Source organism: Odontesthes bonariensis, chromosome 2 (assembly GCF_027942865.1).
Source record: "Odontesthes bonariensis isolate fOdoBon6 chromosome 2, fOdoBon6.hap1, whole genome shotgun sequence".
Classification (NCBI taxonomy): domain Eukaryota; kingdom Metazoa; phylum Chordata; class Actinopteri; order Atheriniformes; family Atherinopsidae; genus Odontesthes; species Odontesthes bonariensis.
Genome location: NC_134507.1, coordinates 8,211,203 through 8,232,347, shown reverse-complemented (window position 1 = coordinate 8,232,347; position 21,145 = coordinate 8,211,203). Strand labels below are relative to the sequence as shown.

The window sequence follows — 21,145 nt, the reverse complement described above, 5'->3', positions numbered from 1 at the left end:
CCAGCTCTGCAACATCAGGCCACAGTGCGTACGTCACAGGAGGTAAACTCCCCGAAGGAACCAGCTCAACCGGACACACTGCGTGTTCAAGAGGCACCTGGTCAGAAAGACAAACAGTTAATCATGGTAGAAATCTTCTATCACGCAAATGTTTGCGTAAAATGGGCCATCGCTGTGACAAAGAGAGCTATAATTGACTCCACTTTAGACTTGCGACATGCAAAAAACAACAAAAGAAAAGGAGCCACGGCTGACCTCTGATGTGTGACTCGCATTTTCAAAGCAGCATCAAAAGACACTTGGAAAAACGTCACATTAGCCACTACTTTCATCATCTGTGAAATCCAAAGACGACCAACATACTTTAGGAGTGGAATAACATGGCCTGACAGACTGTGTTTTTCCCCTCAAAAAAAAAAATCCCTTCATGCTCTCAAATGGTTTGGATGTCGCCCTCACAGTTCTGCAGCTATGTGGAAGCCTGTCTGCTCTTCTGATAAGGAAGATGAACTGCAGGTTGACATTTTTCCAAGTGAGGCAGGAACATTCTGTGCACATCATTAGAAAATCAATCATCAACATGACACAGAGGGCTCTGTTTCAACAGATAAGCACTTGTTTTAATACTTCTTCGTGTGCATCAAAGTAAAATGACGTCGCAGAGATGGAGGTCAATCAGACAACACAAATATGCATACATCACTCTCAGATGAGGATAAATAAATGCACACAGATGATTGCGTGTCCTAAATGCTAACATCTGTGGGCAGTTCTGACAAGTTAGGCCTTCCCCTCTTATTGACACTGGTTTCTTTAGTTTGTTACGTATAAAATCCGGACAGTGAATCATGATTGTGAGTCCCTAGCACTCTGCATTTCCTCAACAGCTACATATATCACGACGTTTACTGATTACTTAACTCGTGATATGACTATTAGCACACACACGTTACACTGTTAAACCTTTAAATCCCTAGAGGCAGTCTTCTTCACCTCTCAATGACACCTTTTATCCCTTTTGTGTGCTGGCTAGCCATTCAAACTTTAAAAAAAAATGTCAGCACTTAAATGCAAATTGGTCAAATTACTTAGATTAAGCACTTTAGACGTCAGAGCAACTTTAAAAAAAAACCCTGGAGGAAAATTGTTTCCATTGTGTTTTACTTGAAAAAAAACACGACAGAACTTAGATGCAGAATCTGTGATCATGCCAGGATAAGATGGATGTTTGGATGATGTCACACATTGCCTCGTTACCTGAGGAAAGGGTGTCAAGTATAACGAAAATGGCATGCAAAAACACGATCGCGTTATTGGTGTGTGTATTTCTATTTTACAGCGACAACAAACAAAATGCAATGATTTGCAAACTGTTTTTTTAACGCTGTCACTTAAAAGTTAGCAAAGACAACACCGGATATCAGATGGTAAAACTTGGATATTTTAAAAAAGAATAAAAGATAGTTCATTTAAAAATGTATGCCCCATTTAATAGATGCAACATATGCTTATCATTGGCAGGAAGGAAAAAAAGATATAACAAAATTACCCTGCTTTAACTCTCACAAGTAATGCAGTGAACTGGCAACAGGCTGAGAAGGTAAACATGGATCTCTATATGCTTTCCGTTGGTGCCTGAGAAATGTATGTCTGCGTGTTATGCTATTCTGCTGCCTCTATGGGCAGTCTCATAAATATGTGGAGCCATCCGAGCTATGGACTGCTCTTAGTTGCATTGCTGCTGTTGTTGGTGCTTTAACTTTGCTCTGATGTGAAATAGACAGAAGTCAAAGTGGACAAAGATCTGCTTTGTACTGGACTGAAACCAAGTGATAGATAATAAAGATTGTCTCACGCAGCTGTTGTCTGTATTTATCACCTTTGTTTTATATTTTTATATGTTTACGAAACGTCGGAAAACATGCAGTATAAACGTGAAGTATAAACAGGCCCTGGGTAAAAACTAATACCTAATAATATCCGGGCTCTCAGACAGCTTTGCATTAAAAACAGAAATGAATGTTAATCTCTGCATGGGATGGTGAGCAAACACAGTGTGACACTGCATCCACAAGTTTATTATGAAACTCACCCATGCAAAGAACATTTCTGAGTACATAAAAAGATACAGCCGTCTCTGGGTCCGAGCTCATTTGAATGGCAAACAGTCCTGTGGTCTTACAATGGAAAAAATTCAAATAATTCTTGGAAATCACAGACCCAGCATCCTCTGGGCTGAAAAGAGGGAGAGACCACCTGAGCTTTTATTACCATACAGTTCAAAAGCTAGCACCTATAATAGTATAGGTGCTTAAGAGGACATTAAGAAAAATTGGAAAAACATCCCTATGAATTACAAAATATTTCAAATCTGACACAACCAAATCATTTTAGAATATTGTCACCTCACCAACAATCAGGGTAACTTATTAGCAACTACAGGTGTATTAATCTGTAAAATAAAAAAAATAAAATAAAATAAACTATCTCTTTAGTACAGTGAAATCAACTTTTGATTCTTGAATCTTTTTCTAGAATAGATAAATAAATAAACAAATAAAGAAAGAAATGGAAATGCAGATAGCATGAGTATGAACTTTTATGGACCATTATCTTTGTAAATAGAAGTGTCCGTCTCCATTCCACAAGAGGGAGCCAAATATTTCGTAGACTACATGAGGTCATTTACAATTACTCAGGTAAGAGGCTCAAGTTAAAAAAAAAGCAGACAAGTGCCGACACATTAATTCCAGATCCTTCCAGGAGATGCCTAATTACATAAGGTGAACACAGCATCAGTTGACTAAAATAGACAGATTTTTATATACTGAAGACACGGAAGTATTTATGTAAAGCACTTTGGATTGCCTGGTGTACGAATTGTGCTAAACAAATACAATTGCCTTGCCTTTCCTTTATATCATGTTAAATCATATCAGGTCAGATATCTATAGTTATCTTTCTTTGACAACTTATTTTTACACACTTGGCAGTATATTTTTTTATTACATTTTCAACAGATTTCTGCGTTGTTTAGCCTACTCAGTGGGTGTAGACTTCACTGATTTCATTAGGTAACTGTGATTGAGTACAGTATAATTAGTTTGTTTCATATGTTAATTAGTCAACGTTACAGTTACATATGTGTGTGGGACGTTTTGAAAAGCGATATGTTAAAATAAAAAACAACGTGTCTGTGTTGTGGCGCGCGGGGGGTATGGGGGGTACTGAAGGGTATAATGTATTTATATATCTGTGTTTGTATGAGCGCGCGTGCGTGTTCGTTTTACAAATAGCATGCATCCATACCAGTACAACTGCAGTGACACGCATGCGCGCGCTCTCCATCTAGAACATGTTGGATGATTCGCGACATTTCTTCACTCACTCTCAGCAAAACTGTACTAAAATGTAGTAAGACTTCCGGTTAGATGGAAAATATTTCAAATTAAAGCTCGCCGTGTTTACTTATCATTGTCATTTTTTAGATTTACGTTCACAGCAACTTATCTCAAGAAGGAATTGCGAAATTCCTGCTATTTCTTTCAGTATTTAATTAACGGACAATGCTTGTTTTTGAGCTGTTGTGTCCAGATGGTCTATGGAAGTTAAACTTCCATAGAAACGGGCTTTGATACTGTTCGCTCTCTGTTAAGAAAGCGACTTTTATTTCTTAAAGGAAACCCGGAAGTCCAGGGTGTGACGCACTAGCGCTGCCACCTTACCTCAACAGCAGGGTTACAGCAGTTGTTGACAGAGTTTTGGGGTGGAGGACATGAGTATAATTCATTTTGAGAGCTGCCCGGTATTTAGGTTTTAATTTTTAAATGCAGAAAATGTACCGGCTTGTGTATTTTTAGCTGTCCGGAACAGTCGCCGTGCTAAAAACACTAGAAAGCAGAGCTGCTGCTGCTGGATCTGTGGAGGATTGGTAAGATGTGCTCCCTGTCTTTGAACGAAACCTGACCTAAAAAAAAATAATGAACGGTTTTAGTGAAACTTAAATATCTGATATGGCTCTGGGATACTGCGTGGTGTGTGCTCGTTGCTAAATGAACTATCCTTCTCATCATGCATCATGCTAACTGCACCGCTGATGGGGAAAAATAGCTCCTATCAGCGTTACCAGGTCGTCGAACAGGTTTATTTTTTTTTTAAAAAGGAGCTTTAAAACGTCCAGCGTCTTTACCAAGAGTAGTGGCACGAAGTTAAATTGTCATGAATGAAGTTGGTTTGGTTGCATTGGTCGCGGCTGACCGACCTAGCTTATAATCACCACGCTAAGAGACATGCTAGCTGTCCATCTGCGGCTATACTCCCACAGACCTCTGGCACATGATAGTTTATGTTTGGTAGTGTTTGGGATAGTGAAAACTACGGAAGAGTATTAGGGCCAGACATAAGAAAAAATATTAATATTTTGCCTGTCGAGAATAAAGTCGACATGTCGAGAATAAAGTCGAAATGTCGAGATTAAACAAGACACTTTAATCTCGACATGTCGACTTTAATCTCGACATGTCGACTTTAATCTCGACATGTCGACTTTATTCTCGACATGTCGACTTTAATCTCGACATGTCGACTTTATTCTCGACATGTCGACTTTATTCTCGACATGTCGACTTTAATCTCGACATGTCGACTTTATTCTCGACATGTCGACTTTATTCTCGACATGTCGACTTTAATCTCGACATGTCGACTTTAATCTCGACATGTCGACTTTATTCTCGACATGTCGACTTTATTCTCGACATGTCGACTTTAATCTCGACATGTCGACTTTATTCTCGACATGTCGACTTTAATCTCGACATGTCGACTTTATTCTCGACATGTCGACTTTAATCTCGTCATGTCGACTTTATTCTCGTCATGTCGACTTTATTCTCGACATGTCGACTTTAATCTCGACATGTCGACTTTATTCTCGACATGTCGACTTTAATCTCGACATGTCGACTTTATTCTCGACATGTCGACTTTATTCTCGACATGTCGACTTTAATCTCGACATGTCGACTTTATTCTCGACATGTCGACTTTATTCTCGACATGTCGACTTTAATCTCGACATGTCGACTTTATTCTCGACATGTCGACTTTATTCTCGACATGTCGACTTTAATCTCGACATGTCGACTTTATTCTCGACATGTCGACTTTATTCTCGTCATGTCGACTTTAATCTCGACATGTCGACTTTATTCTCGACATGTGGACTTTATTCTCGTCATGTCGACTTTATTCTCGACATGTCGACTTTAATCTCAACAGGCAAAATATTATTATTTTTTCTTATGCCTGACCCTAAAACTCTTCCGTAGAAAACTGAGCTGTTTATATGGGGTTAGTTAGAGATTAGCTTCAGTCTATAAGACCTTACCTCCTTAACGGAAGTTTTGTATCAAATGAGTGTAGCTAACCTAACTTTATTCTAACCCCAATTTCTAAACTCGACATAGTCCGTTTACATTTTTCCACGCAGGGTCCAGTCGGACAACTTTGGCATTTCACCAAATTCACAAATGATATGATAATTTTTTTTGTAATCTGTAATCTAATCCTTTTGAGTACATAACGTGTCCTGTAATCTGATTGCCAACGGATGGCTGAAATGACTGTCGTGTGGTCCAATTTGACGTTATTAAACATTACAGATAAAATCACAACTGTAAGATTCTTAGACATTATTACCGGTGTAATCACGCTTACCTGATGCGTTCTGGCTGTCTTTCTCTAGTATGCCTACTGTGGGACACCTTACAACTTAAATGATAAAGTAAATATAGTACAGATGCTCCATGATTTGGTTACAACCAGAGTGTCTCTTCACAGAGGCAGCGGTCTTGCTGACTGTTGCATCCAAAGGTGAAGGCTACCATGCTGTGCTGGGGAAATGCTTCTTTTGGACAGCTAGGCTTGGGCGGGATCGACGAGGAGATAGTGGTCGAGCCTCGGAAATGTGAATTCTTTCATGGGAAGCAAGTGACGGACGTGGGCTGTGGTCGACTTTAATCTCGACATGTCGACTTTATTCTCGTCATGTCGACTTTAATCTCGACATGTCGACTTTAATCTCGACATGTCGACTTTATTCTCGACATGTCGACTTTATTCTCGTCATGTCGACTTTAATCTCGACATGTCGACTTTAATCTCGACATGTCGACTTTAATCTCGACATGTCGACTTTATTCTCGACATGTCGACTTTATTCTCGTCGTGTCGACTTTAATCTCGACGTGTCGACTTTATTCTCGACGTGTCGACTTTATTCTCGACATGTCGACTTTATTCTCAACATGTCGACTTTAATCTCGTCATGTCGACTTTATTCTCGACATGTCGACTTTAATCTCGACGTGTCGACTTTAATCTCGACGTGTCGACTTTATTCTCGACATGTCGACTTTATTCTCGACATGTCGACTTTATTCTCGTCATGTCGACTTTAATCTCGACATGTCGACTTTAATCTCGACATGTCGACTTTAATCTCGACATGTCGACTTTATTCTCGACATGTCGACTTTATTCTCGTCGTGTCGACTTTAATCTCGACGTGTCGACTTTAATCTCGACGTGTCGACTTTATTCTCGACATGTCGACTTTATTCTCAACATGTCGACTTTAATCTCGTCATGTCGACTTTATTCTCGACATGTCGACTTTATTCTCGACATGTCGACTTTATTCTCGACATGTCGACTTTATTCTCGTCGTGTCGACTTTAATCTCGACGTGTCGACTTTAATCTCGACGTGTCGACTTTATTCTCGACATGTCGACTTTATTCTCAACATGTCGACTTTAATCTCGTCATGTCGACTTTATTCTCGACATGTCGACTTTATTCTCGACATGTCGACTTTATTCTCGACATGTCGACTTTATTCTCGACATGTCGACTTTATTCTCGACATGTCGACTTTATTCTCAACATGTCGACTTTAATCTCGTCATGTCGACTTTATTCTCGACATGTCGACTTTAATCTCGACGTGTCGACTTTAATCTCGACGTGTCGACTTTATTCTCGACATGTCGACTTTATTCTCGACATGTCGACTTTATTCTCGTCATGTCGACTTTAATCTCGACATGTCGACTTTAATCTCGACATGTCGACTTTAATCTCGACATGTCGACTTTATTCTCGACATGTCGACTTTATTCTCGTCGTGTCGACTTTAATCTCGACGTGTCGACTTTAATCTCGACGTGTCGACTTTATTCTCGACATGTCGACTTTATTCTCAACATGTCGACTTTAATCTCGTCATGTCGACTTTATTCTCGACATGTCGACTTTATTCTCGACATGTCGACTTTATTCTCGACATGTCGACTTTAATCTCGACGTGTCGACTTTAATCTCGACGTGTCGACTTTATTCTCGACGTGTCGACTTTAATCTCGACATGTCGACTTTATTCTCGACATGTCGACTTTAATCTCGACATGTCGACTTTATTCTCGACATGTCGACTTTATTCTCGACATGTCGACTTTAATCTCGACATGTCGACTTTATTCTCGACATGTCGACTTTAATCTCGACATGTGGACTTTAATCTCGACATGTCGACTTTAATCTCGACATGTCGACTTTAATCTCGACATGTCGACTTTATTCTCGACATGTCGACTTTATTCTCGACATGTCGACTTTATTCTCGACATGTCGACTTTATTCTCGTCATGTCGACTTTATTCTCGACATGTCGACTTTATTCTCGACATGTCGACTTTATTCTCGTCATGTCGACTTTATTCTCGACATGTCGACTTTATTCTCGACATGTCGACTTTATTCTCGTCATGTCGACTTTATTCTCGACATGTCGACTTTAATCTCAACAGGCAAAATATTATTATTTTTTCTTATGCCTGACCCTAAAACTCTTCCGTAGAAAACTGAGCTGTTTATATGGGGTTAGTTAGAGATTAGCTTCAGTCTATAAGACCTTACCTCCTTAACGGAAGTTTTGTATCAAATGAGTGTAGCTAACCTAACTTTATTCTAACCCCAATTTCTAAACTCGACATAGTCCGTTTACATTTTTCCACGCAGGGTCCAGTCGGACAACTTTGGCATTTCACCAAATTCACAAATGATATGATAATTTTTTTTGTAATCTGTAATCTAATCCTTTTGAGTACATAACGTGTCCTGTAATCTGATTGCCAACGGATGGCTGAAATGACTGTCGTGTGGTCCAATTTGACGTTATTAAACATTACAGATAAAATCACAACTGTAAGATTCTTAGACATTATTACCGGTGTAATCACGCTTACCTGATGCGTTCTGGCTGTCTTTCTCTAGTATGCCTACTGTGGGACACCTTACAACTTAAATGATAAAGTAAATATAGTACAGATGCTCCATGATTTGGTTACAACCAGAGTGTCTCTTCACAGAGGCAGCGGTCTTGCTGACTGTTGCAGCCAAAGGTGAAGGCTACCATGCTGTGCTGGGGAAATGCTTCTTTTGGACAGCTAGGCTTGGGCGGGATCGACGAGGAGATAGTGGTCGAGCCTCGGAAATGTGAATTCTTTCATGGGAAGCAAGTGACGGACGTGGGCTGTGGCCGCAGACACACAGCTTTCTTGCTGGAGGATGGGACCGTATACACCTGCGGCTGCAACGACCTGGGGCAGCTGGGCCACGAGAAGTCCAGAAAGAAACCAGGTTGGTGACGTTTCTCTAGTTTTGCATTCTGATAACAACTTGGTGAAATCCCCCCATCTGTCTTTGTCATCTATCAGAACAGGTCGTGGCGTTGGATGCGCAGATTATCGTGGCGGTGTCGTGCGGAGAGTCCCACACGCTCGCCCTGAATGACAAAGGGCAGGTTTTCTCCTGGGGTCTTGGCTCAGACGGCCAGCTGGGCTTGAATAACTTTGAAGAATGTATTCGCGTGCCGAGGTAAATTCGTCAACTTGTATCTCTTATTTAATGATTCACATTCTTTTCTTGTTGTTTCTTGTTTCCCCCCCCTAATGCTGATGCTCATTTATATTCTCACTGTGAAAATACCAGAAACATCAAGAGTTTGTCAGAGGTACAAATCGCTCAGGTAGCCTGTGGGTATTGGCACTCCCTTGCACTTTCAAGAGGTAAAATTGTTTTGTTTTTTTACCAACATAATGCCTATTTATTCATCCTGCTTACTGTGTTATTCTTCAAATCCTACCTATTTTCCCATAGGTGGCCAAGTCTTCTCTTGGGGCCAGAATCGATACGGTCAACTTGGGCTGGGACGAAAGGGACAGAGCATCTCCACGCCCCAGAACATTCAGTCTCTGCAGAGCATTCCCTTTTCCCAGATATCGGCAGGTGGTGCTCACAGCTTTTCCCTCACGCTCTCCGGAGCGGTGTTCGGGTGGGGGTGCAACAAGTTCGGCCAGCTGGGTCTCAATGACTGCAATGGTGGGTTGTCAAAATCTTAAACCGCTTAGGACTATTCAAGCCCGGAGTACAGACCGATTTTCAGTTTTTTCTTTTTCTCAGATCGGTGTTTCCCAGCCCTCCTGAAGTCCCTGAGGTCGCAGAAAGTGATTTACATCTCCTGTGGAGAAGATCACACTGCAGCACTTACCAAGTTAAGTTGCATTCATTTTGTTTATCTGGAAAATCCGTAGACGATCTTGATTTGAATTTGGGTCGAGCTTGAGCTATTATTTTCGTAGTTTGGAAGCAAATGTTGACACGGGATCACAGGCCCAGCTCAGAGTTGATGCTAACATGCGTCCCGGTGACATCTAGATAGCGCTAAATACAGGTGTAAACACACATTGAGAGGCTGTTTTTCGATCTGGTTTTATCACCAAAAATGGTTTTACGTCCCAGAAACATCAGCTGACTGCGTGCGCGCTGACTGAGAGTGCGCTCAATCTCGCTGTGATGCATTCCGGCATGCTTTCTGTTTCTGTTCCAACCCCATATTCACCGCTGACGTTACAGGAAGGGGGTGTGTTCACTTTTGGAGCCGGAGGGTACGGGCAGCTTGGGCACAACTGCACAAACCATGAAATCAACCCAAGGAAAGTGTTCGAGCTCATGGGAAACGCAGTCACACAGATTGTGTGTGGAAGGTGAATTCACTGTTTATTTTCACACGTTTCCTCCCAGACATGATGTATTGTTTCCTCAGATAAATGTGCTCAGCTCATTATTAGATCGTTGGCCACAGGGGCGTAATGGAATTTTATTGAAATGTCACGGAGGAGCGGAACATTTCTCAAATGACTGTGTTATTGAAAGGCAGCACACGTTGGCTTTCACACCCTCCTCTGGAAAGATGGATTCATTTGGGCTCGGAGGTAACGGCCAGCTCGGGACGCGCTCCACATGCAACAGAAAAAGCCCCGCGCTTGTCAAAGGCCCCTGGGTAGCGGCCGGCGCTTCAACAGAGGCGGGTGAGATTTATTCAGGCTTCCTCACGTAATTTCTGAAGACTAAAAGCCTGGGGGGGAAAAAACAAAGCCACTTGTTGGAGGTTTCTCTTGGTTCCATCTTGTTAGGGTGCATTCAACAAAATGAATTGTAGACGTTTAACTTTTTACATTTTCTTTTTAAACTCTAAACTTCTCGTTGCATAAGATGAGGTCATTTGAAATGATATCGTTACTTGTTGGAAATCTACTTAATGCTTTTATCAATTGATTTTGCAGACCCGGAGCAGAGCTGTTACGTCAAAAGAATTTATGCTGGAGGAGATCAGAGCTTTGCTCACTATTGCACTGCCAGTGTAAGTATGACTAAACACGAGGGACTGCCTCTTAAAGGATACTGTTTGCACCGAAGACTCGGCTTTTCATTTGTTTATTTATCTTTCCCTCACTGTGCTCTCAGTGGAACATAGTTCAGCATTTGAAATGCTCTCACTTTCCAGTCAAAATGAAGAAATGCGGGACTTGGTAGATAAATAATATCACCCGGTCACACACGCCGCTCATGGAGCATTCTTTAGTCCACCTACAGCGATGCAAGCTGTGCTTTTTGTTTCACACACCGATGAACCCATAGGAGGCCACGTAAGGGTTCGGCGTCTTGCCAAATGACGCTTTTACTAACCACCGACCTCCCGATTGGCAGACGACCGCTCTTCCTTCAAAGCTACAGCCGCCCTGAACATGAGGGATTAACATGATGAATCATTTTATCATTTTATAGCATCATAGCATCATAGCATCATTTTATATCTTATGCCAGCAACCACTTAGTTTTTTGATCATTTGTCCTGAATTTCTGATAATGGTAAGATATGGAGGATCAGTTAACGAGGGCGTTCTTAGTCTATTCTGATACTATGCATCCTTTTGTCAAAAGAACTTTCATCGCTGCGAGTTGTTTTGCTCCAAACTTTCTTCCGTTTATTCCGTTTGGTTTCTCTCTCTTTTCTTTCTTTATTGTTACAGAACCTTCAGAACGGAGATGACGAGCGGATACGAGACGTCCAAAGAAAGATATGCTCCTTGAACGAGGACGTTGTACAAAAATGGATGAGCCACTCACCGGGAAGACTCCCACAAGAAATCTCCAAGTAAAGTCTCCTCCTCGGGGGAACTCTGGCCTGTTGCCGTTTGGGCTAGTTTGAGTTCACTCTAGATAAACCGTATTTCTACGAAAGGAACCTGTGCTGCATTCAGAGATCTGGCCTTGAAAAGACGCCGCACCAATGCCGTGCTTTTTTTTTTTGTGATTCCTTTAGTGAGATCGACCTCGTGTTCTCCTCAGCGAGCTGCCTCAACGGATCTTTCCTGTTGACGAGGTAATCTCATTTTACACAAAGTCAGTCTGTGACACGGCACAAGAGATTCTCACTTTTACTATATTTGCTTTTTGTTGATCCTGTCGGATGTTTTCAACCCTGGTTTGGAAATGTCAGCGGCGTACAGGCGTGTATTGAATGAGGAAGTGCCGCTGATCGCTGCCTGGTGCGTGAACATGTTTGACTAAAGCGTGTTGTTCTTTCACGCAGTCATCCGGATCACTTCAGCACCACCGGCAAGTGTTCAGGCGTGGATGTGAACATGGCTCGCGTGCTGTTCCACAGAGTGATTCGGCAAGACCGGCCTGAGATCGCTCAGCAGGTCAGTAGCCACACGCAAAACCTTTTCCATCGAGCGTAAGCAGTCAGGTCCAGAATTTCTTTTGGGGAGGAAAATGACAGATTTTCAGTTTTTCTCCTCTTCAGTGAAAGGTGTTTAACTGAAAATGTGTCCCTGATAGGCACTTTCATGCTCGGCTTTTTGTCTGTTTCCTCTAAGCTTCTGGAGTTGATTTCAATTGTTGAATTTGTGTGTGGAAAATCACAATATGTGGTTCAAAGAGGTATCGATGCAAGTGACAGCAAGCCTTCATTGAGCTTAGACAAAAAAAAAAAAAAAGAAAGAAAATGGGCCAGAGAGATCTAAAAGTCTTTAGTTGTAATCAGATGAAAAAAAAAAGTCAAGAAACCTCAAGGGGAAGCAGCTCACTTGTAAAGTCTACAACCAAGAGATGTCGTCATCCGTGAAAAACATATATGGATCTTAAGATGCAAACGGTGACACTCCAAAGGAAGGCCTAGATTGGGGCCTTGTCAGATAAACTCTAATAAACCCTCTTAGTTGTAGAATAGAAACAATATTAAGGCAGAGAGGAAGGGCCCCAGATCCAAAGTCTGACAGAATGCACAACAGTGCCCTCCAAGTCCCATTTTTCAGAGTTCCCCCTCTGCTCCTCAGTGTAAAATTCCAAATCAAACAATTCAGGCGTGATTAAAGTGCATATTCCAGACTTTAATTTAAAGTCATTCTCAAACATTTCAGTTCCACCGTGTAGAAATTGCAGCCGTTTTTAAAGATGGTCCCCCTTGTTTCAGGGTACCATAATGTATGGGACGGTTGGCTTTTCTCAAGTGGGTTTTATTGCTTCATTCGTGCAGGGATAAGATACCGAGGCGTGCTTTTTGATGTCTGTCGTTGTCCTTTTTCAACCTGAGGAGAGAAGCTGTGCCGACGGAAATTTAAAGAAGCCATAATGAGGCTGAAAAACAAGTATAAAACCATGAGAGACACCAGTCAAACGTTAGGATTACCAAAATCAACTGTCTGGAATATCATTGCATTTCAATATAAATGTGTGGCAATTGTGCCGATACAATGGTGCAGTGTGGCCTCAGTGTGTTTGTGTGGCGTTTGCATGATGAGAGCAGTTGGTGCCTCAGTGTAGCTCTGTGATGTAGTGATGGGAAGTTCGGCTCTTTTCCAAGAGCCGGCTCTTTCGACTCCCGAACGGCTCCTTATTTAGGATCTTTTGTAGCCTATATTTTACCTTAAAGGGACACTATGTAATAAATTAAGTCATTTATTAGCTCAAATCAACATATTCATTCATAAGTTAGTCCTCATTGGTGTAAAATGATCTCTGTCAAAAATCTCACTTATCCTCCTGAGTGAAGAATAACTAGTCTGTATCTACATAGAGCAGGTAAGCTCTATGGAGGCTGCCATGTCCTTCCGCTCTATGAAAAATGACGAAGTGCCGAGAGGGACATAAAGCACTTCGAATCGCAATTTCCCCACCAGGCCTACAAGCAGAAATGACGTCATTGTGACGTCATTTCCGCCAAATGGCTTATTACAGCCGCTAATGCTAAATAGATTTTATTCCTTGGCACATATGTCTTTGTGTTCATTAGCTTTCTTTTTGTAAGTGCATCATCTTATTCTTTTTATTATTATTCCTATGCTCCCCCTGGCTATCTTCTTTTTGGCGTTATGCTCACATTTGTAAACTGTTATTTTGTTGATTTACTAATAAAGTTTAAAAAAAAAAAGCTAAATAGATTTTATCTCGTAAATGATCCCACTAATAATGCATTGATTGTTACCAAACTTCTGCCGTAGTACACATAGGCTCTTAACTCACAAAACGAGGCATTAGAAAGTTTGTAAGTTTACCGGGAGTTTATTTACCGCTGCTAATGCTCCTATTGCTAACGCAGGCTAATGCTAACGCTGCGTCAACGTCACTTCCGGTAACTCCCGGAATATGACTAATTGCATTGCTTGCACACCAAAGGAGATGTTATGTTATCTGACATGTTATCTGTCATCTGTATTCATAGTGTTGTTGTATGTGTGTTATATAATCCTTTGTACTGTGTGTCTTGATTTCTTTTTGTTTGTATGGACCTTGAGTCTGAAGCTATAGCTTCTTGAATCTTGACACATTCCGCTTGCCTTAGTTCAAGAAGTTGCAGTGCACATTTGAAAACGTGAGGCGCTAGAGAGCAAATTCACTCAACTTTGCAAAATAAAATTGCACCACTAGATGGGGGAAGAAATTACATAGTGTCCCTTTAACTTTACAAAAAAAAATCATGGTTTGTGTGTTGAAAACCCTTTTGCTTTCAGTGTTTTTATGAGAGACCTTATAATTGCCTAATTCTTTGCATTTGTTCTGTGACAAAACCACTTTTACATTTGTTTATTTCAATTAAACGTTTTTATTGCACAAATTAACAATAAACTTCAAACACATCCACAGAACAGAACCAAACTCAAGCTAACATTAATAATGGCCTCAATTAAGCTTTTTTTAATGGACAAATGAATCAAAAGATTTCAAACAAATTCACAGAACAGAACCAAAACCAGAACCAAACTCCTTAATTCTCACGTGAATACCGCATGCTGGTCGCCATGCTGGCCAATCATAACAAAGCTCTGTCGTAACCAGAGCTGGGACTGAGCACTGAAAGTGAAACCTAAGCAGCGAATGGAAAAAAAACTTGGAGTCGGCTCTCACTTGATGCGAGCCGGCTCTTATGATTCACTACAAAGAGCCGGTTCTCAGAGCCGATGCTTGTGCGCATGACCCATCACTACTGTGATGGTCTGACAACTTGCCCGCTGACAGGTTAAAGTTGGGCTAGCTTATCCATGAGCATAGTTTGATGCTCCACCACGGCAGGTTTGTGTGCCCCGCCTCCGCTGCCTTTAAAACTCTCTTCCCCTCAGCTCGTTGACGTTTGACGTTCAGAAAAGAAGAGTCAGACGAGGCTTCAACCAGGCGTTATTGCTTTGATTGTAGCACGTCTCTGTTCTTCCCTCTTGTCTGTCTCAGGTTGCTGCCAGTCTGGAGAAGAACCTGATTCCCCGCCTAAGCAGCTCTCCTCCAGACATCGAAGCACTGAGACTCTACCTCACTCTTCCAGAATGTCCGCTGTTCAGTGACCGATGCAACTATGTGACCATCACTATCCCGTTTGCCAAGTGTGTCATCAGCCTGAAAGAGGCTCCACTAAAGGTGCTCGGTAGGTCCAAGAATGGTTTCTGTAAAAAATGTATCCAACAACTCTTCTACCCGTGCCTGTAACCAAACGGCACCCTGTGTTTCCGTCAGGAAACTGGTGGTCCACATTTGAGCCCCCTCTCTTCCAGAGGTTGGTAGATTTGTACAAGGAAGTGGTGGTGTATCTGCTCCTAATGCACAAGGCGGGCATCCCGGCAGTGGAGCAGAGGATTTTCAGCTGCTTTTTAGCCACATCCCTTCAATTCCTGGAGATCTTGCACAAGGTCAGGAATGACGCACCGTCTCATCTCATCTCATCTTGAAGGATTATTAATGTCCCTTCCATGTCTTCAGGTGAATGAGAGAGCCGGACACATCATTCAGTACGATAAATTCTACATTCATGAGTTGGACGACCTGATCGATATCAGAAATGACTACGTGACATGGATTCAGAGGCAGATGTACCCAATGGTGGGTCTACTGTTGGTGACCCTTCAACTTTTCATTTTTACACGTGCTTATGTTTGGGCTTTGACGCCCACATTTCTGCTTCTGTGTCGTTAGGGCCATGATGGCGTAGTGACTCTGTGTAAGTATCCCTTTGTATTCGATGCCCAAGCGAAGACCACGCTGCTTCAAACTGATGCTGTCATTCAGATGCAGGTAATATACACGCCCCATCAGTCCGGTCTCACACAGTCCGAAGGAGCTCAGTCCACAGTGGTGAGTCGGCCATTAATCATACTTGTGTTTTATAAGTAGATGGCAGTGGATCAGGCGCAGATGCAAAACTTCAGCTCCATGTTCATGCCGGCAGTGGAATCTGTCAACCCGTGTCTCATCCTCATCGTTCGGAGGGAAAATATCGTCGGCGACACCATGGAAGTCCTGAGGAAATCCAAGAATGTTGACTACAAAAAGCCGCTCAAGGTAAACACTGTTAGAATCTGCGTTTTTTTTTTTTTTTTTTTTGTTAGAACTTACATTTTTATTATTATTTTCACAGAGCTATTATACAGCCATACATCAGTGGTCCACGAGTGTTGACAATGTGAAGTTTTCAAAAAAGAAAAAAACATGAATAAAACATCTTAGCATGACATCTGACAGCTTCAGCATCACATCTGTACTCATCACCATACAACCCTCAAATAAGGATACCCTTTGGGGAGGATAAACTAAACACCATAAGACAAACTTGTTGGACTCATTTACATCAACAGAGCTTCTGCTGGTCCCCAGCGCAGGCTAAAAGTAGTTTTTTGAAGTCTTAATGAGTAGGTTATCTTTTCCATTTGATATAATTCCCTTAGTTTCTGAACCCATAAGTTGTAGGAGGGTGGTTCCAATTGCATCCATCTGGTTGTAATGCATTTCAGGGCAGCTGTAAAAAGGACATTTAATAGATATACTTTGGCTCGTCCTTGTAAACCATCTGGTACAACAACAAGTATCGCAACTGTAACATCCTTCGGTATAACTTCTGGAAAGATATGGTTTATAGCTCTGTACACCTCATCCCAAAAGTTTTGAAGTTTAGGGCATGACCAAAAAATGTGTGTATGATTGGGGACTTCTGGGCCACAGTTTCTCCAACACAAGCTTAGTACGTTAGGATTCATCCTAGCAACTACATCAGGTGTCCTGAAATATCTGCTAAAAATTTTCCATTTATATTCCCGCCACATATTTGAGTTTGTAACTTGATGTGCCCCAGTCCAGACTCCCTCCCATGTTTCGTCAGAAATTATTTTGGCCGTCTCTGCTTCCCATCTTTGTTTTGTCCGAGTGGGTTTGTTAAGGTTCATTGACAGAAACACCCCATATAGCTTTGCTATCAATTTTTTATCCCCTCCCCCTTTCTGGAATTGAATTAGGTTTTCTATTGGTTTGGGGTTACGCACTCTTTCCCAATCCCTGTGTGCCAACAGAAAAGAACGCAACTGTAAGTATCTAAAGAAATCGCTTTTCTGGAGATGAAAATTCCTACATAACTCTTCAAACGACATAAGGTTGTTCCTGTCGATCAACTGATGAAGAAATGTAAGCCCCTGTTCAGCCCACTTGGAAAAATGTTTGCCTAAGGAATTGGGTGTGAAGGATCTAATATGTCCAATGCTTGTAAATATAGAATCTGCATGTTGACACTAAAGTGCCCGCATCAGGCTCATTTAAAGGAACATAACTTCCTCTCTGGGAGCAAAGCAAATTAGTTCACATGATTTAATGCCCCCTCACCTTAAAAAAAATAAATAAATAAATAAATAGTTTTTTGTTTGTTTGTTTTTCCTCATAATGATTGATAACTCTGTGCAGCTCCCTCACCACTGTGTGATGCGTTTGCCTCGGCACTGAATGCTCTTGCGATTCACGGCAGGTGATCTTCGTGGGAGAAGATGCGGTCGATGCAGGAGGTGTGAGAAAGGAGTTCTTCCTCCTGATCATGAAAGAGCTGCTGGATCCCAAATATGGGATGTTTCGTTACCACGAGGACTCCAGGCTCATATGGTTTTCCAACAAGGTAACCAGCGCTCTAAAGCCCCCTCAACAAATCCGTAGAGGTCAATGTTGACAGTAAACCACGTTGTGTCTGAATGTGACCCGTGAGACGCCAGCCTCCTTAAAAAAAAATGTTCCTTGCAGACCTTTGAGGACATCGACTTGTTCAACCTCATCGGGATCATCTGTGGTCTGGCCATCTACAATCTCACCATAGTGGAGCTCAACTTCCCTGTGGCTCTTTACAAAAAGCTTCTGAAAAGGAAGCCGACGCTAGATGACCTGAAAGAGCTCATGCCAGACGTGGGAAGGTCAGTGCCTCTTTTTTTCTTTTTTGTATTCTGTAAATGACGTAAAAAAAAAACATTTGAACGCCTTGTGAGATATTCTGCAACATCTCTTCCGATTAGGAGCCTGCAGCAGTTGCTAGACTACACAGAAGATGACGTTGAGGAACTCTTCTGCTTGAATTTCACCGTAAGACCGTTTTCGGTCGGCATGAGATGTAAAACGAATGGCTCGACTCCCTGTCATTACAGCATTTATTATTTTTTTCAGATCACAGAGGAAAACTATGGTGCCACAGAGGTCCTGGAACTAGTACCAAATGGTGAGGAGATCAATGTCAATAAAACAAACAGGTAAAATTGTCAGAGTTTGCTGAAATTCCTTACATGTAGCCAGCGATGAAAAGGCCGCTATTTCATCCCGGCTTTTCTCCTCTTCCAGGCAGGACTTCGTCAGCGCCTACGTAGACTACGTTTTCAACTCATCCGTGGCCCCACTGTTCGAGTGCTTCTATGCAGGATTCCACAAAGTCTGCGGCGGCAAAGTTTTGGAGCTGTTTCAGCCAAGCGAACTGCAAGCCATGGTCATAGGAAACACCAACTATGACTGGACGGAGCTTGAAAAGGTCTTATTTTAAAACTGCGACTCAGTCCAATGCATCAATTCACTAATTTAAAGGAGAACTGCGGTATTTTCAACATTAAGCCTCTTTTCTGAGTCGTCTGCAATGTTGTAGAACCCCCCATCAACGCTTTTTTGAAGTTTACTGCTGTCTCCGGTATTTGCCTAATTTTGATTCATCTCAACCTGCTTCAGAACGGAAAGTCATGTGCATGTCCAAAAAGGTCCGTAAAAGCACCATAAATGTCCGTTTTCAAAATCATCAACTCACCGGAGTGGTTACTGGTGTGCACTGGTAATCCATATCAAATTTTGTTGAGAAAAGTTGCTTCTGTCATGTTTTATTTGACATTTTGTTCTGGATGTTCGTTGATATTACTCCGCCACTGTAAGAAAATAGTGCGAGCATGAACGAGCTGCCAAATAAAACACGACAGAAGCAACTTTTCGCAACGAAATTTGATATGGATTACCAGTGCACACCAGTAACCACTCCGGTGAGTTGATGATTTTGAAAACGGACGTTTATGGTGCTTTTACAGACCTTTTAGGACATGCACATGACTTGCCGTTCTGAAGCAGGTTGAGAAGAATCAAAATTAGGCAAATACCGGAGACAGCAGTAAACATCAAAAAAGCGGTGAGGGGGGTTCTACAACATTGCAGACGACTCAGAAAAGAGGCTTAATGTTGAAAATACCGCAGTTCTCCTTTAACCAAAGTCAGCCGAGTAGGTCGTATGATAAACTGAATGAGTAACTTTAGTTGATGCTCCTCAGGGTACTGAATACAAAGGAGAGTACTGGGCTGAGCATCCCACCATCAGGCTCTTCTGGGAGGTGTTCCACGATCTTCCGTTAGAGAAGAAAAAACAGTTTCTCCGTAAGTGCCGCTACATTTGTGTGATGTTGTAAGAATGAAACGACACCTGAAGAGTGATTGTCCCGGCACGCTGTGTTTACGCTTTGCGCTGTTTCTAGTGTTCCTCACAGGAAGCGACCGCATACCAATCTTGGGCATGAAAAGCCTGAAACTGGTGATCCAGCCGACCAGCGGAGGGGAGCAGTACTTACCTGTTGCCCACACCTGCTTCAACCTGCTGGACCTTCCCAAGTACACGAGCATAGCAACACTCCGGGAGAAGCTTTTAGAGGCGATAGAACACAATCAAGGCTTTAATCTTGTTTGATAGTAGAGGGGGAAATGCCTCGTGTTCCGACTGTTGGTGGCAGCCACATTCCCAAACGTTTTCTTTTTATTTCTCGTTTGGACTCAGTTCAGCTGTTAGAACTGGACGCTGGTCGCTGAAAGAATCCACGCCGCACAACAAACGATTAAGTTTGGACGTCCAGAGTTTTACATTAATGTTGACTTTGATTTTCCAATTTTTTTCCCTTTGCCATGACAGCAGTTGATTCACATTTGAGATTGCTCATGTAGGTGTGCTTTAATTCATGTTTGGACATTGCAAGTATGATGAAGCAAACTACTGGTATATACAACACAGGGCTTGCAGACACCAACATAACTCTTGTAAGATGCAGTGAAAAAAAGCACTTCCTTTTTGAAGCTTAAAATCTAATCTAACGGTAAAATGTTTGAGTTTTTTTCTTTTAAAACAAAAATTGAACTTTAGGCAACATCTGCACTGCAACTGCAGCCAGTCTCTGAATTTTTGCAAGAGTTATGTACCGTCCCTGTGTATTGAATGTTTGAATCTAGACAATGTAAAGAAACTCTTGATGTTTCCGAGGAGCTCCACTGTAACACTTGATTGAGAGCAGTGTGAAGCATTAGCTTTGAATGCTGAGTTGATTAATCTTGGCTGTATGCCTTAAAATGATCCACAAATAAAAATCAAAGTACAGCCACTAAAATAAATGTTACTTTGAGGGTAAGGTATTGGTTTTGGTTTTTTTTGTCATTCCGAGTAGTCTTCTAAAAGGATGACTTATAGTCACATTAGGGCCTGTTGATAGCCTGGGAATTCCCATGCTGCTTTGCGCGCGATTTCATTCTCACTGCAAAGTCAGCTTGGAAACCACCGCCCTTATTTTTGCCTGAGTTAGGGAACCAATCACAGAACGGGGGGGGGGGCGGGCAGCAAGACGATGACGACGTCTATGCGCGACACCGAAGCTTGTAGTGTTAATCCAACATGGCAGCGGACACAACGTTACCGTTCGATGCAGCCTTAGAAAGTGTTTTAAGTAGCTTAGAACGCAAGTTTACTTTTAAAAAAGAGCAACGTTTGGCGTTTAAAGATTTCATTGCCTTCTTCCTCGTCGAATTTATGTCACTCTACATACGTCATCTGGTATAAGTGATACTATGTATTGCGCGCAAAGCAGCATGGGAAGAACCAGACGCCATTTGATAGACATTCGAAGCGCCCAAAAAACGGCTCTAGGCATTTGTAAACCACATCAGCCAGG

General features: G+C 41.9%; 1 protein-coding gene across 1 annotated transcript; it reads left to right on the top strand.

Moving 5' to 3' along the window:
• Nucleotides 1-3,709: 3,709 nt before the first annotated feature.
• Nucleotides 3,710-20,619, top strand: herc4 (HECT and RLD domain containing E3 ubiquitin protein ligase 4). Its single transcript, XM_075475508.1, has 24 exons — nucleotides 3,710-3,931; nucleotides 8,432-8,702; nucleotides 8,780-8,939; nucleotides 9,054-9,130; nucleotides 9,222-9,443; nucleotides 9,525-9,616; nucleotides 9,978-10,108; nucleotides 10,278-10,432; nucleotides 10,688-10,764; nucleotides 11,435-11,559; nucleotides 11,728-11,787; nucleotides 11,998-12,109; nucleotides 15,132-15,321; nucleotides 15,411-15,583; nucleotides 15,654-15,773; nucleotides 15,867-15,965; nucleotides 16,065-16,232; nucleotides 17,680-17,823; nucleotides 17,946-18,112; nucleotides 18,212-18,278; nucleotides 18,360-18,442; nucleotides 18,531-18,714; nucleotides 19,490-19,592; nucleotides 19,691-20,619. Exons 2-24 carry the CDS (start codon nucleotides 8,477-8,479, stop codon nucleotides 19,897-19,899), a joined length of 3,144 nt encoding a protein of 1,047 aa, XP_075331623.1. The 5' UTR covers nucleotides 3,710-3,931; nucleotides 8,432-8,476; the 3' UTR covers nucleotides 19,900-20,619.
• Nucleotides 20,620-21,145: the final 526 nt, after the last annotated feature.

What these genes read in the sequence shown, in the direction of transcription:
- herc4 (XM_075475508.1), top strand. Translation starts at nt 8,477, where the DNA reads ATGCTGTGCTGGGGAAATGCTTCTTTTGGACAGCTAGGCTTGGGCGGG. An exon ending in CTCCCACAAGAAATCTCCAA is followed by an intron (nt 11,560 to 11,727) that starts GTAAAGTCTCCT and finishes TGATTCCTTTAG; the next exon opens with TGAGATCGACCTCGTGTTCT. An exon ending in TCTTCTGCTTGAATTTCACC is followed by an intron (nt 18,279 to 18,359) that starts GTAAGACCGTTT and finishes TATTTTTTTCAG; the next exon opens with ATCACAGAGGAAAACTATGG.